At 41.1% G+C, this 14457-nt stretch overlaps 1 protein-coding gene and 1 long non-coding RNA gene across 3 annotated transcripts in view; both read left to right on the top strand.

The window, feature by feature from the left end:
• Positions 1-6038, top strand: part of mxi1 (max interactor 1, dimerization protein) — a 39579-nt gene extending 33541 nt beyond the window's left edge. For both annotated transcript variants that reach the window (XM_063883754.1, XM_063883755.1), the window contains 2 exons: positions 1193-1391; positions 1939-6038. In XM_063883754.1, the coding sequence (XP_063739824.1) occupies positions 1193-1391; positions 1939-2102 (363 nt within the window). In that variant the 3' untranslated portion in view covers positions 2103-6038. The remainder of the gene's footprint in view (positions 1-1192; positions 1392-1938) is intronic.
• A 433-nt stretch (positions 6039-6471) lies between these two features.
• LOC134864319 (uncharacterized) lies at positions 6472-13302 on the top strand. The gene is made up of 3 exons (XR_010165822.1): positions 6472-6562; positions 12700-12788; positions 13249-13302. It is a non-coding gene; the product is annotated as an uncharacterized LOC134864319 (long non-coding RNA).
• The last annotated feature ends 1155 nt before the right edge of the window (positions 13303-14457 follow it).

Genomic DNA, 14457 nt, shown 5'->3' with positions numbered 1-14457 from the left:
ATCTGAAATACGTTTGACCTACAAGAAATGAAATGTGATTGTGATTCACTCATAAAATATTCTGCAAAAGAGTTGAAAACAACATCATATAATGCCATAGTAATGATATGTTGATACAAATACACTACCATAAAATCCCTGCTTGGGTTTTAATTTGTCTTGACCTTTGCTTTTTATTGCAATTGTAATTGACTTCATCAGGGTCATTACAGTTTCTAAATATAGAGGTAGTTTAAATGAAGGGTATACTTTAGGTACGTCTATAAATATTTATGATTTAGCATAGTGCTGTTGATGTGTAAATATAAAACATTTCCCATAGCAATAAAAATGTGTGTATGCGAACAAACCTCAGCCAGTGTTCAGCTGGTCACTGGTGATAATTTCACTGCCTGAGCATATAACACAATAAGACACCCTGCTTCACGCCTTCCCATCCACTTAAAACACAGGCATGTGACTGCCCGAGGTTGAGCGGTCTGCATGGAAAAAGCCAGCTGTAGTATGCATTCACGTAACATAAAGCCGATATTGTTGTTGTGAGCACCCCCTCACTACTGCCGTCACCACTCTGCACTTCTGCTGCTGTCAACTTGAATTTCTCCATCTCTTATTGATGCTCTTTTGCTTTGGTCCGTCCCCGGGAGTCACGCTCGTCACTATCGGCGACCGTGACATAAGGCTACAAGGTTAGAAGTGCAACAAGGCTGTATGAGTCCCTGCCACAGCCCTCGCTTATATTGTCATGGCACTGGGCGTAGAAACACAGGCAGCAGGTAAAGGAGGCGACTCGGTGTAAAGGAGGTGGGCGAGGGAAATCATTCCTGAGCTGGCAGGAGGGAAGACCATGGGAAGCAATGGGTTTAGTCTCTGAATGCTTAAACAGGCGTGGTTTGTTCACTTTGTGTTGCATTGGTGCCTGACAAACGTTTGATAAAACTTTCTTTACAGACAACAGCATCCATCTCTACAGTATCTCAGCATAATACATTTGTTTTCCTGCTTTCCTTCTCTCACTCGTATCTTTATTTTTATTCACCGTATTATGGTGCCTTTTTCACAACACCACTTTTATCTGGCTGTCTTCTTCACACTTTCACACATATTTATCTCTACAGTGACGTCTCTCCAAGGTCCCTGATACACATTATTAACCTGTTATCCCTCGCCCCCTTCTCTCTCTGCTGAGCAGAAACTTGAAGAGGCAGACAGGAAGAGCCAGTACCAGCTGGAGTCTCTGGAGCGGGAGCAGAGGCACCTCCAGCGCCAGCTGGAGCTGCTGAGGGGAGGCAGTGGTGCTGCAGCCCAGAGCAGCCCAGGGGAGGGGGAGAGGATACGCATGGACAGTGTGGGCTCCACCCTCTGCTCCGACCACTCTGACTCCGACCAGGGTGAGTGAGACCTCAGTCTTTAAACAGGATTTTAATTTGCCGAGTACAAGGCCTTATAAACCTCCGGCTGCTCTGGGGGTTTTCACACCACATAGAGGTTGTTCCGGTCCCTCTGGGGCTGTATGTGAAATAAGGTGTTGCTGAAAATAATCAACACACATTCCCTGGATAAAGGTTTAAGATGAAAATGCTTACTGAAATAATTTAAAGAAAGCTTTAATTAGTTGAAGTAACACACTTGCAATTTAAATTCTTCATTAGTTTACGTCATTCCAACCTAAAGTTAAACTGAACCATGTTAATTGGATTCATATTTATTAACATGAACTGCTGTAACATAGTGATATAAATAATGATATTCAGCAAGGACATTTTAACACAGTCATACGCAGAGTTGGTTTTGGTCTTTTCCTGAGGACAAATATAGAATATCATCAGCCTTAACGTTTAGGCAACCTCATTATCTTTACAGTTAAAGATAATATTTTCACTAAAATGTTCCCTTTCTTCTCTCTTCCTCTGCTCCTCTCTCCATTGGCGGCTGCAGAGGAGATTGAGGTGGATGTGGAAAGCACAGAGTTTTCCCATGGAGAGCTGGACAGTGTGAGCACAGCAAGCACCAGCGACCTGGACGACCACAGCAGCCTGCAAAGCATGGCCAGCGATGAGGGCTACTCCTCCTGCAGTGTCAAACTTGCCTTCTCCTCCTAGACCTCCCACACCGCCACCGCCAGCACCACCTCCCTGCCAAAACCGCCAGCCCTCCCATCTGTTTCTCCATCCAGCCATGTCTACGTGCACACACCCCCGCCGTCACCTCCGCCTACGATGGCCACAGCTGACAGCGTTGCTGTCGCTCCTGCCTCTCAGCAGCGCCCCCTACGGCTCATAGCCTTTAGTTCCCCCCCCACCCCCCTTACTCATGTGCTGCTGAGGAGCGCCACTGAAAGCTTTCCTGAACTTTGAGCCGCCAAGACCAACACCTTCACCAGGGACACAAACACAGCGATGTGAAACTGCCGATCGATTTTAATCTGCTTTTAAAGGGAGATCACAGTTGGGTGATATATATATATCAAAAGCATCATCCTGGTTTTCTAAACCCACACAATTGAAATGAATGATTGATTTCACCTTTTGGCTTTCCTCAAATTCTGAAATGTCTGACATTTTTTAAGATACAGGACCCCGAATTTGACTTAAAATGCACTTAAATTCGTATGATATTGAAAGAATTCAGAGTTTAGGGTTCTGTGTGTTTCCTGTGTATCCCTTCTTAACGTTGTGGTGTTGGGCCTGGTTAAACGGCAGCACATCTAGTCTGGATTGTAATTAACACTGTGGGTGAACTTTGCCATATCAATACAGCTTGGCCCTGATGAACGTCCCTTCAACCCTGAATTTAGTCCTCGTCTTATTGTTTTTCATTACCTCTGTTCGACACCGCAGAAGCTCGGACACTCGAATTGGTGCTATTGTGAAACAACCAATGGGAAAAGCAGATCAGATCTACCACCACGGAGCTTTTAAAGTAAACAAAGTTTGTCTGCAGTGATTGTTTCCAACCAGGCACGGAGGAAAACAACCAAAAAAAATGGAGGAAAAAACAACATTCCTATCGAATGTGGGTGCTCAGTGCATTTTCAATGAGTGCAAATTGTAACGTGTGTGTGTGTGTTTTGTTTTGTTTTGGTTTATTTCCCCTCGACAAGCAGCTACGACAAGCTATCCTGCACTTGCCTACTTTAGAGCTGTCCATAGAAATGGCACAAACCAACAAAAAAAACAAGAACAGCAACAAGGAAAAAGTCCAAACAACAACAAACTTTGGAATAGATGTCCATTCTCTTTCCAGCAGTAACAAGCAATAACTCTTGTAGTCCTTTTTGTCTCGTCAGATTGAACCCCCTTCCTCTTATTTTTCTTCTCCTCTCTTAAGACTGTGTGACCGTCCAAAAAGCAAATTTATTTTCTTTTGTTTGTACATAAAAATAGCTTAATGAATGAAACCTTAAAAAGGAGTTAAAAAAAAAGTTAGAGCTCATGGATAGAATATATTGCCTCTGTTGCTGTTTGACCTGTGTTTATTGTGAACTTCAAAACTTTTGGAAATATTTTATCCTCTTCAGAGTGGCAGCAGATGGGGCATGGACACTATTACTTTGTTAAATTTGCTGGTGGTTTTAAAAGTGTCTCATTCTGTTGCTCCCCTGAAACGGAAAAGGAAAGTTACCTTTCAAAGTGATAAAATAACGACAGAACTACTTCCCATCCAGGTGTAGTGACCCAGTATGGCTTCTGTTGGAGAACGCTGAGATTGTTTGGCACTCTTTTTATTTATTAGACTTTTTTCTTGTTTATAAAATTATTGATTTGAGGAGGGGAGAGGCTGTATTTGGCATTCCTAACGTGGTCAGGTGATCTGTGGAGGAATTGCCTGGAGTGTAGGGACGATAAAACGGGTTGTATGATGTCAATGTTCGCTATCCCAACTCCACTGGCATTAAGAATTGCACTTCAGCCACTGCTCTGTACATTTTTATTTTCTTTCCTCCTCTCTCTCTCTCTCTCATATGGAGCTCACCTGAATCCTTTTGTATGTGAAAAAAAAAAACTCCTTTTAAAAATATTTATTTCTCAATCCCTCAAATGACACAAGCAATGGGGTAAAAGGAAGTTAACTTATTTTGGTTTTGTCTTATTTTACTCCTCCTTTTGATGCTTATTCCTCATTCCTTATTTTAAGAATTGTATATTTTATGGCTAATGTAATTTTTCTTTCGGGGTGGTGTGGGTGGGAGGGGATATGAAATGTAGCCATTTTGTTTTGTTTTTATTTGATGTTTTATTCAATGGACACTTGAAATGTAATCGGCCCCTAAGCTGCTCCTAGTGCTGAGCCTCGCCTGTTTAGAGTCACCAGCCTTGTCCTGAGTTGACCTTCCCCCAACAACACGCAATGCCTGAGATGATACATGCAGACCCTAAACAATTTGATAGGCTGATAAACAAGATGGCTTCCCTCCATACCCAGCCTTCTTTTTCGCTAATAGTTTGTCAATTCTCCTGTCCCGTTGTTTTTGGGTCTGTGCTGAGGGGGGTGGGGGTCAACTCTTCACAAGGCTTAATCTATAGCCAAGACTTTACTGGCAAATTGAGCCAGCTACTACACAATAAAAGGGGTCTAAAACTCCACCTTCCTCTATTAGAGGGGTTGTAGTCTCTATTAGACTTGTGTTTTAGTTGACAAAATGTGTCTTACATTTACGATTCAATGCCTCCGACTGAGGATTTCAAGAAGAAAATCAAGAAAAAGAACAAATCCTTTTGGGTTCCTTGAAGGACATCATTAAGGTGTAGAGTTTGACATGTAAGCTCTTTGAGGAGCTACATTGAGGTTGTTGGACTTGGCATTGAATCAGAAAGTCAATGCTTCAGGTGCTTGACTATTTCAAAAGAAAATATGCCAAAAACACCTCAGAACACCTCAGTGTCCTCTCTCTCTCTATATATATATATATCTCTCTCTCTCTGAGGGAAAGTTTACATTTATTCTTCCCCTGTTTAAGTTATTAACCTTCAACTCTTTGTTTTTTTGGTCTCCATATGTTGGTTTCATGTACCTACACTGCTGACAGGAAAAAAGGACCCATGTTTGACAACAAAATGAATTCCACTCAGACCTGGATCGCATCCTATTGGTGTTTCTAACCTGCTCGGAGAACAATATATTTTTAACACAGTGGAGCGATTCTGATAGTGATGGGTTTTGTTGTTCACCACTGAAATGTGTGAAAACTGTCTGGCACTCATTGTATTGTCCCATGTGGAAAAAGTAGTCTGAACTTGTTGTCCCCGGATGGGATAAAACAAACTGTAAGAACTGATTTTACTGAGGCCAGGTCTGTCCTCTCTCATGTGAGTGTACAGTGTGTGTATGAATGTGTGAGCGTGAGTGTGTGTGTTTGCTCTATGTTCTTACTAAGGCTGAGCTTTAGAGAGGCACCTGCTCCACAACGAGTCTGCACTGATCTCAGTTTGGCTGATTCCCACCTGCTACTCATTAAATATAAGACTTCTGGAGCATATTTGTCAAAAATAAAGACAATATAGCCAGTGACGAATATCATTTCTGGGAGTGAAGGCTTTGTCACATAATGTGCAGCGACAATTTTGCACAGAAAGTTAACTGAGCTGGACTGTAGGTGCAGACTGGTCCTGGATCAGCCCAGGTTAGTCGGGATGTCTGACAAAGAGTTTCTGGCTTTATGCTGCAGATTCAAAACAATAGCATATCTTCATAAGCTGGTGATCACAAAGCTATATTTTTACCTCTGTGTTTTAAGTTAATGCAGTCCTGTGGTCCAGGTTAACTTTTTAGGAGGGTTGAGTCCCAGATTTGCAGCTTGGCCAGAATGTGCAGTGTCTTTTGTAAACCACACTCCATTCTGGCATCTGGCTTTGGGCAAACAGGTACATGAGGATAATGTTAGCCCAACCAAAAGAGTAGTACCACATGGGGAGTTGTCCTGTTGTTCTGAACCTGTGGCTATCCTTTATAAAACATGCTGTCTGATGATGATTCTAGCCGTGTAAGTTGAAGATGCAATACTTACAATAAAAACACGCAAGATTTTCAAACCTGAATGACTACCGGCCTCTTTTTACAATGCAATTAACCAATGTTGAATGAACTGTAAAGCTATGACTCAAACCGCAAAACATGCTTTACCTTATGACTTCTAATGTAAAGGCTACTTTTTATAAACCGCCATGTTATCTGTTTTTCTAATTATTGACAACCACAAGAGGTTGCCTAAAGAAAACACAACAATAATGTCCTATACGAAATTTCAATAGAGTAAAACTATATACAATACTCTGATATGACAGATATCGTGTTTGATATGGGTTAACTTCATAAAAAGTCAGAAGGAATCGTTGGAAGCCACGCCCAAGTGTTTCGCTAATTGAGAAATGACGGAACCCGCCTCGTTGCCACGCCCACCGCTCCTCGCGCAGTGCACATGCATAAACAGTATGCGCATCATGGTGGCGTCTATTTTCAACATTGGAGGAACACTTTGAAAGTCATAAGACACATGTTTGGCAGACATTAGGATTCTGTTGTGGCCCAAAACTGGGGGCTTACTCACATGTGTATCAGAATGGTAAGTGTATAGCATCTTTTATTTGTTGATGTTGTGTTAGCTTGCTATAGCTTTCAATTGGCAGTGGCTGACGACGTGTTAGAGGTTGTAACATAAAATATATATTAGTGGGACTTTTTTGTTGGAAATGGAAGGAAGCGTTCAACAATGCTAATTCTAGCTCTGCTCTTGAGGCTGCAGGTATATAAGGTGGTGTTGAATGTGTTCCTGTGTGTCGGCAGTTGCAATTGGCTGTTTCACATTTGTGACGTAGGCTACCTTAATTAGCTTGCCCACTGACTCTGGGGGGGAGGCCTGAAGAAAACTCACAAAACAATGGTTTGCAACATTGAGGTTAAGACTATTTCAACCGATTACAAGCTGATCATGGGAAATAAAACGTTTATTTAATGAAGTTGTTTTTCAAAGTTTTCTCTAAAAATAGATTTTTTTAATAACAAATACCAAATTGTTTTACCTCCTCATGCTTGCAAATATCACTCAAAGTATACTTTTTAAGAATGACGATAATGACTTGACTTTGTCTGAGCTATTGGACAATTTGGACGAAGGTTGTCAACTAAATATTGCTATATTTGCTATACTTTTCTTAAACTTGATAAACAGGAACCACAGTCAAAAAACATAAAATCGAGTAGACTCAGGTTTAACTGAAACATGTTTATTCTCCTAATAATCAAAATTCTCAACATTAAATGTGTTGTTGGCATGGTATGTTTAAATGACATGTCTTTTTAAACTTGTTACCACATATGATATAGACAATAAATGATGGTTACTGTTAGTGAACCGTATGTGCACTTTTGAATCCAAAGATTAATTATAGTAGCATAGGCCTACAGGCTTTTCATAATAGGAAGCAACACTAACTACAATACGATCTTGTAAAAGAGATTTTGCTGCTATAACCACTTCTTATTAGAACACAAATAAAGTCACGTCTCTCTCTCTTCAGGTGTCACATGATTCACAATAGTGTAAACTGCTTGTTAGACAACCTCAGCAGTCAGCACGTGCCACAAATCTGTTGAAGATCACATGATGTCTGTGTGATCAAAGCAGTCTTGTGGAGAGACTTGCGGTTATTTTTCTCTTAAACAGACCACATGAGTATCCACCACATGTAACACTACTCTCGAGTGGTGACAGTTTGTGAAAAAAGGGTTAAGACGTCTCTGACCTCCCAAGTAGTAGCCTAAACAACCATGTGTTACACCAAAGTGAGAAATGCAGTGATAATGAAGACTTTGCTCCCTCAGGGTCATTAAGGACAAGCTGTAACTACAAATAATGTGGTTTAGATTACAACTCCACATCAACTATCAGTGGTGACATGAAATGGGCCCTTTTATGCTTTTTAGGGTTTCCCCTTTCCTGCAGTGTGTTATATAGGTTGTTGTGCCGATAAATGGTCTACAAAGGCCAGAATCCCAAAGTTCCCTCCAGAAGCAGTTTGTTTTGCCCCGCTGAATCGTCCCAAATAGACCCATAACATAGTGACATTACTGTGTAACACTCAAGCTTCTATTGGCTAGCGCTCCAACACATTGTATGTGATAGGCTAAGGGGCAGGACATCTTTTAAGCGCTTACAAAATGAAATGTTAACATGTCACAGTAGAGGCATAAAATACATATGAAGCTGAAAATTAGCTTCATAACACAGAAAGATATTGGCTTATTACATCTGCATTTTGAGTCCCTCAAACTGGGAAAAAAAGTTTTAGGATGCGTTTTGTAAATTAAATAAAAACTGCATGTCTCACTCGAGGAAGAAGTAAAACACGCTCTCTTTTGTGCGCAAAAAAATAGTTAGAATAGAATTAGGACTAAAACAAATAAATCACACTCTCATAGTTTGAATCAAAAATATACCAGCAAAGGCTATTTTTTCCGACAAGTGACACGTTTTTCATTGCAGTAAATATTATGAATCTGTTTGCTACGGGGATTTAACTTTACACACACAGTTTTCAATGTTACTAAACATATAATTGGGAAACTCTTGCATTAAATTAGTTTTTTATGTGATTGGCTTTTGACAAGCACTTTTCTGTCTGTTTCTTTTCTCTCCTCTGAAGCTGTTAAACTTTAATTTCAGAGGGTTACCATACCATACATAACAGGCTACATCCATCAATCATATTGAGAGAGAGATGCTGCCCCCTAGTGGGCAACACCGTCTGTGGTTCCAGAAAATCTAGTCGTTGTATGTATGGCGCTATTATCTGCACACTCAGTTAAAGGTAAGTGTAAACGCATACCTTTATCATAGTATTATTTAGTAAATAAACCCAGCTCAGTCAGTTTCTGCAATTTACAATTATTTTATATACTATTATATCCTAATTTAGGATGACATCACTATCCCAAAGCATGTTAACTATGACACAGCGCAGCACGAACCACTAGGGGGCAACAGAGGCTTGGAGATGATCAATAACACTCTCTCACTGTGTGTGTTTTATATCAGAGCAGATCCAATGATTTTATTTATTTAAGGCTTTATTTCAGTTGATATATCTGAGTTGAATGAATAAATTGCCATCACTATTAATGCAGTTACGAACCACTAGGGGGTTTATTTACTAAATAATACTATGCATTAACGTTGCGCCTTTGTGAGCTCATAGGGCAGGACAGGTCAAATAATAATAGCCATAAATTACAAATAATTAAAATGTAAAATATTTCTAAATTAATTTTAAAAAATAAGAAAATCATTAGCCAAAAAAATGTTCATTACATTGCCATTTTACCATCCGTTTTCATCTTCACTGTCTTATACATGTGGTGATGTAACTGGAATTTAATAAAGTGGTAGTTATTAGTGGATGTTAAAAAAAAAAAGTATTATTTAAAGAAAATGACAATCAGATTAAATGAATGCTTGGAATTAAAAGGAAAAAAAACGAACTAATGACTACCTGAACATTATGCTGCTACATCTTATTGCACCACTAGACTGCACGAAAGCACTGTGCATCAGCTGAACTCTGAAGTAGACTCTGAAAATCACAGGATTATTGCAGGAATAGATTTTGTCCCCTTAAAGAGAACCATCCATCCATACAGCTTTACATTTATTTGTGGGAGCTGAATGTTTTGGAGAAAGTTTGAGAAAACCTTTTCATGGTTGCAGAAAATGTTCATGAAATAGCGTTGGTTGACTTTTTTTTGTATAATAAATGACTATATATATATAAATATATATATATATATATATATATTTATATATAAAGAGAGACAGAGAGACCGCGGGCTGCTTATTATAAACAGTGCACCTGCACCATAAATGGACTTTTTTAATGTTTGGGGGTTTTTGGTAAATTCGAGCAATGTGCAAAAAACTATGGAAGAACCAAAAAAAAATAATGATTCTAGGCTAAAAATCAGCACTGGTGAAGTCATCTGAAATCATTATTTTTAAGCTGATTAGGTGTTAATTGTATAGCTCATCTTGACATCCGCTGCTAGAAATGTCATTTATAATTGCTGTTTGCCTGCTGTCTTTTCACTGAACTTAGCACAGCAGCATGTTGTATGTTTTAACCGTGTCTATGTGGAGTATGGTTTTATTGTGTGGAATTTCACCAGCAGGACACTCAGCCATGATGAGAAGGCAATCACGACTCATGTCGATGTTACAGAGAGGCATTTTCTGAGGGGAAATAGCCAAGTTAAAGCAATGTTAGTGAGAATAGTTTAGAAAGGAGAACCACTCAGTCATATCTGGGCTAGATGTGTTTGCACCATGCGTTTGTAAGCAAAAAATAGAACTGTGAGGGCTTTTTTTGGAAACATGCTTTTTCCCCAGTGGGTTGCAATTCAAGGTCACCTCCTGCTCCTTTCACACCAATGTCCTTGAGTCCTTTTCAGAGCCTGTCTGTATGGACTAATGCTGCTTTTTGCACAAAACTTATGTGTGACTCATGAAAGTCCTTTATGTCACGAAGGTCAGCTGTGTGTTTTAGTGGGAATCTCAAACATTTCCTCTTCATCAACAAGTGAAATACAGGTTTTTCAAACAGAGAATCCGGGCTATGCGGATAATTAAAATGTTCCCAGCAGGCTCTTATGTTTCTGGATTGAAAAGAGACAGTGACTGTTGGCTTGCTGCACCGCTTGTGAGGAATGTCACAGGCATTCGCTGCCTTCGTGACTCATACTCTGGACTTCATCTCCATACTGTTGTTGTTTTTCAACCCCAGTCCTCTTCCCTCAACAGAGGAGCGAACCCATGCAACCAATTACTGCGCTGTAGTGCAGCCGTCGGAGTCCATGAGGGAATATGAGGGGGCAAAAGGCAGCAGGCCAGTGAGGCCGAGCGTGTGGGGATATGCCAAGGGGGGGTTCCTCCAGTGATGCACGTGAGTCATCCTCCCCAGGGCGGCCAGGCTTCTGACATCACAGCGGCCTTATTAGAGGAGCAAAGCAATTCCCCACAAGCGTCCTTGTCGCCTGGTGGATGACGGAGGCGGGGCTTAACACTTTATGCATCACGTCTCAGGGGTGACTGACGGCATGTAGTTGAGCCCTGAAGTGTGTTGTTCCTCTGAAATGAGGAGGCAGGTGTGTGTGCAGCGGTGTGACAGACAACCGGAGTAATTGTAGTTTCAGGGAGAAGAACCTGTTAGGGAGCCGGTCGACGTCACGCCCTGACCAGGCTCCAGGGCGCTCGATCCTAACACTCCTCTCTCTCTCTCTCTCTCTTTGCTGAAGGGTTAGTCATGCTGTCAGAGTGAGGATGCCCAGCAGGCACGTAGTCTGCCCCCCCCCCCCCCCCCACCTCACGTAGTCCAGCCTGTTCAGTCCTTGAACAAAAAATCAAGAAATCAAGAGCCTGGATGGGAATTTCACGCGCTGTGACCTGTGAGTCACCCAGACAACAACGAAAAAAAACCCTCTCTCGTTAGCAGCTTGTTTGCCATCCAAACAGCAAATCCAACCGGATGAGGGGGAGCTTTGACACTTGGAGAGGGGGGAACACTTGGAGAGCTGTTTGAAAAGATTTCTCCATAGTGGACGTGAAGTACAAAGAAAAGAAAATAGGCCAATTATTCCATATTTTTCAGACTGTGAGCACAATGGTATACATGTGCAGCAGCTTTGAGGTCATTTGAAGGTCAGAAATTGGAGACCAATTGTGACTCCCGGCCCCCCAGACTGACATAAACATTATGGTGTAGTAGGCAGTAGACATGTCACTTCTGATTTATTTTATACTCTCCACAGAAATCAATCACTTGACTTCTCTTTTCTTTCTGTCATTTGAGCATCTATAAAAGTGTTTAATGAAGTGGAGAGCAGCCTAAAAAGATAAAAGCCACTCCCTGTATCCCATTTACACCCCCATAAATACACTGCCTGTGTAGCAGGTGGGGGAGCCTGGAGAGACTGGTGGACAGGTATCACTGTTACTACATTATGATGGAAGGCTATGGAGTATGCTGGAGCATATAAATCATGCTTATTGTTTCTCCTCTCTCCCTCAGCAAGATTTACTAGCATGTCAAGTGTAATTCCACCTTCAATAAAGAAACTGTCCTGTATCATGACAACAGAAGCACCAGGCCCAGGAGCTTTATTACCTTCACCCTGACACCAAATGTGATTAATGAGAAATCAGTTTCTTTGTAACCTCGTCTTCTGTGTTGCTTTGCATCAAAAGCCTATATTATGATGTTTTTGTTGCAGTGATTCACCAGGTATTTCAAACTCCGTCAGGTAGACTCTGCAAATATGGAAAACCAGAGGTGACAGCTGCTTCCATGTTATCACTGGAAACCAATTTAAAGCTCAATCATCCAGCCATCATGGCTGCTGGAGACAATTAGCTTAGAGCAATTTAATATCTCAGTAGGAATGAAAATACATCCCTTTCTGACATCAAATCTTTCTTTATCATGTCTCAAAACTTCAGTGCCTGTATGCTTTTTATGTGACATTTCAAAATAGAATGGTGCTCACTGAATTTCCGCTCAGAAGATTGAGAAACGCCTCGCATGCTTTCCGCTGAGATCACATGTTGTTTAAATGCTTTCCACCTTCAAACATTCTGAGGATACATTAATTAAATCTGCTATGCTCAAGCACCGGGAAATTAATTTGCCTTTTTTTGTCACCTGTATTACACAGATTGCCACGGAGCTGGACAGGAAACATGTGGCGAGTGAGGAGGGCTGACAGGCTACAAAGGTCTCCAGACATCTACAAGACATGGCACGGTATAATGGATTACTGTACATCAAAGGGGCGACACACTCAGTTTTTAAAGCTACTGCAATACATGTTCTGATCCATTTACTGGATGTTTAGACAGATTATTGCCCTTAAATCATGATCATAATTAAGGAGCATCTTTCCGTTACTGTAGCTCTCTGACATCTTGTTCTTAGAGATGTTTGAAAGTACAACTCGTCTGCCAACAGTGCTGTGCTTTTGGCTGTGTTGTTTTTAGGGGATACTCCTTGTTGTTTCTATGGCTATTATGTTTTGTTCAGACTCTTAAGCAGGTCAACTTCTCCTTATTCCCCACCTGCATTATCACATTAGAGTCACATTTCATAGAGAAGCCCAGAGTTAAAATCTAAAAGTTCTCCAAATTAATAAAAAGTATATGTTCAGCCCTCCAAATAACAAATACAAGTATGAAAAGTTAATTCAACTCAACCTATGTTATTGCAGGGAACTGTGGCTGTGAGGGAGTGCAGCTGTCTTTCCATCCGAAGGTTGGAAACATGCAATCAACATGTGGATGTATCCTTGGGTAAGATGCCTATCACCAAGTTGCTTGAGTTGTTTGAATATGTGGATGTGTTGGATTCCTTCAGCAAGTGGCTTCTGTAATTGTGTGTGAATAATGACTTGTTGTATCTAAAGCGCTTAGAAGGGTGGTAGAGACAATATATATAATACAGCAGTCCCTTTACCATCATCTATGTACGTGTGAGACATAGATTAGCCATCACTGTGATGTACAGTGTTGTACACACAAAAAGTTCCACAAACACAAATGAGAAAGCAAAGCTAGCACTTTGCAAAATCCTTGCCAGTCACAGGGTGATGCTGGTGGGAAACTCAGATTGTCGTTTCGAAAAAGTAAAAGATTACGAACAAATATATCCCTTTAATCCAAAGTGGGAAAGGTGTGGAGCTGGGGGTTTCCTGAGATATGTAAACTATCCAAAAAACACTTATGCCAGGCAGCACTGGCAGCTAACGTGTGTGGGGAATGGGACTCAATATAAAAAATTGCAACTTTAAAAGCATTTGGTGTCTATTTTTCGTTCGAGTATGTCCTTTTTGTATTTTTCATTACCAGTCGTTGACCAACTGCTTCCTCTGTTTGGGTTTCCACCTGCGTGAGCGACTTCTAAAGGAAAGAAATGCAAAACTGCAGCACAAATGATCTAGAGTTTCTTACATGACTAACAACCAGTCATGTATGAAACCAGCGATCACTACCTTCCTGTCTGTTCTCGCAGCGTGACAGACAGGCGGCCATGACAAATCTCGTCCGGCGTGGTAGGAAGGTTCCTACCCCCCCTTTTGCTGAGCATCGTCTCTTCAGATCTGATTGTTGCACAAAGGGGAAGAGGCACTTTGCTGATGGGGTGATGTGTTATTTCCACTGTCCTGCTCCAAACACACACACACGCGCACACACACACACACACACACACACACACACACACACACACACACACACACACACACCAATACACACACACACACACACACACACACACACACACACACACATCCACATCCACATTGATATCAGCCACTGACACATGTAGGTGACACACACACATCATTGCGCTGACTCGGTCATGTTGTCAGTTGCCACACAGACAGGCTGCCCTTGTTGAACCCTCAAGGTTAGCTGTGAGT

The sequence above is a fragment of the Eleginops maclovinus genome, chromosome 5 (assembly GCF_036324505.1).
Source record: "Eleginops maclovinus isolate JMC-PN-2008 ecotype Puerto Natales chromosome 5, JC_Emac_rtc_rv5, whole genome shotgun sequence".
Taxonomy (NCBI): domain Eukaryota; kingdom Metazoa; phylum Chordata; class Actinopteri; order Perciformes; family Eleginopidae; genus Eleginops; species Eleginops maclovinus.
The sequence above is the reverse complement of the archived record's forward strand: the minus strand, read 5'-3'. Positions and strand labels throughout refer to the sequence as shown.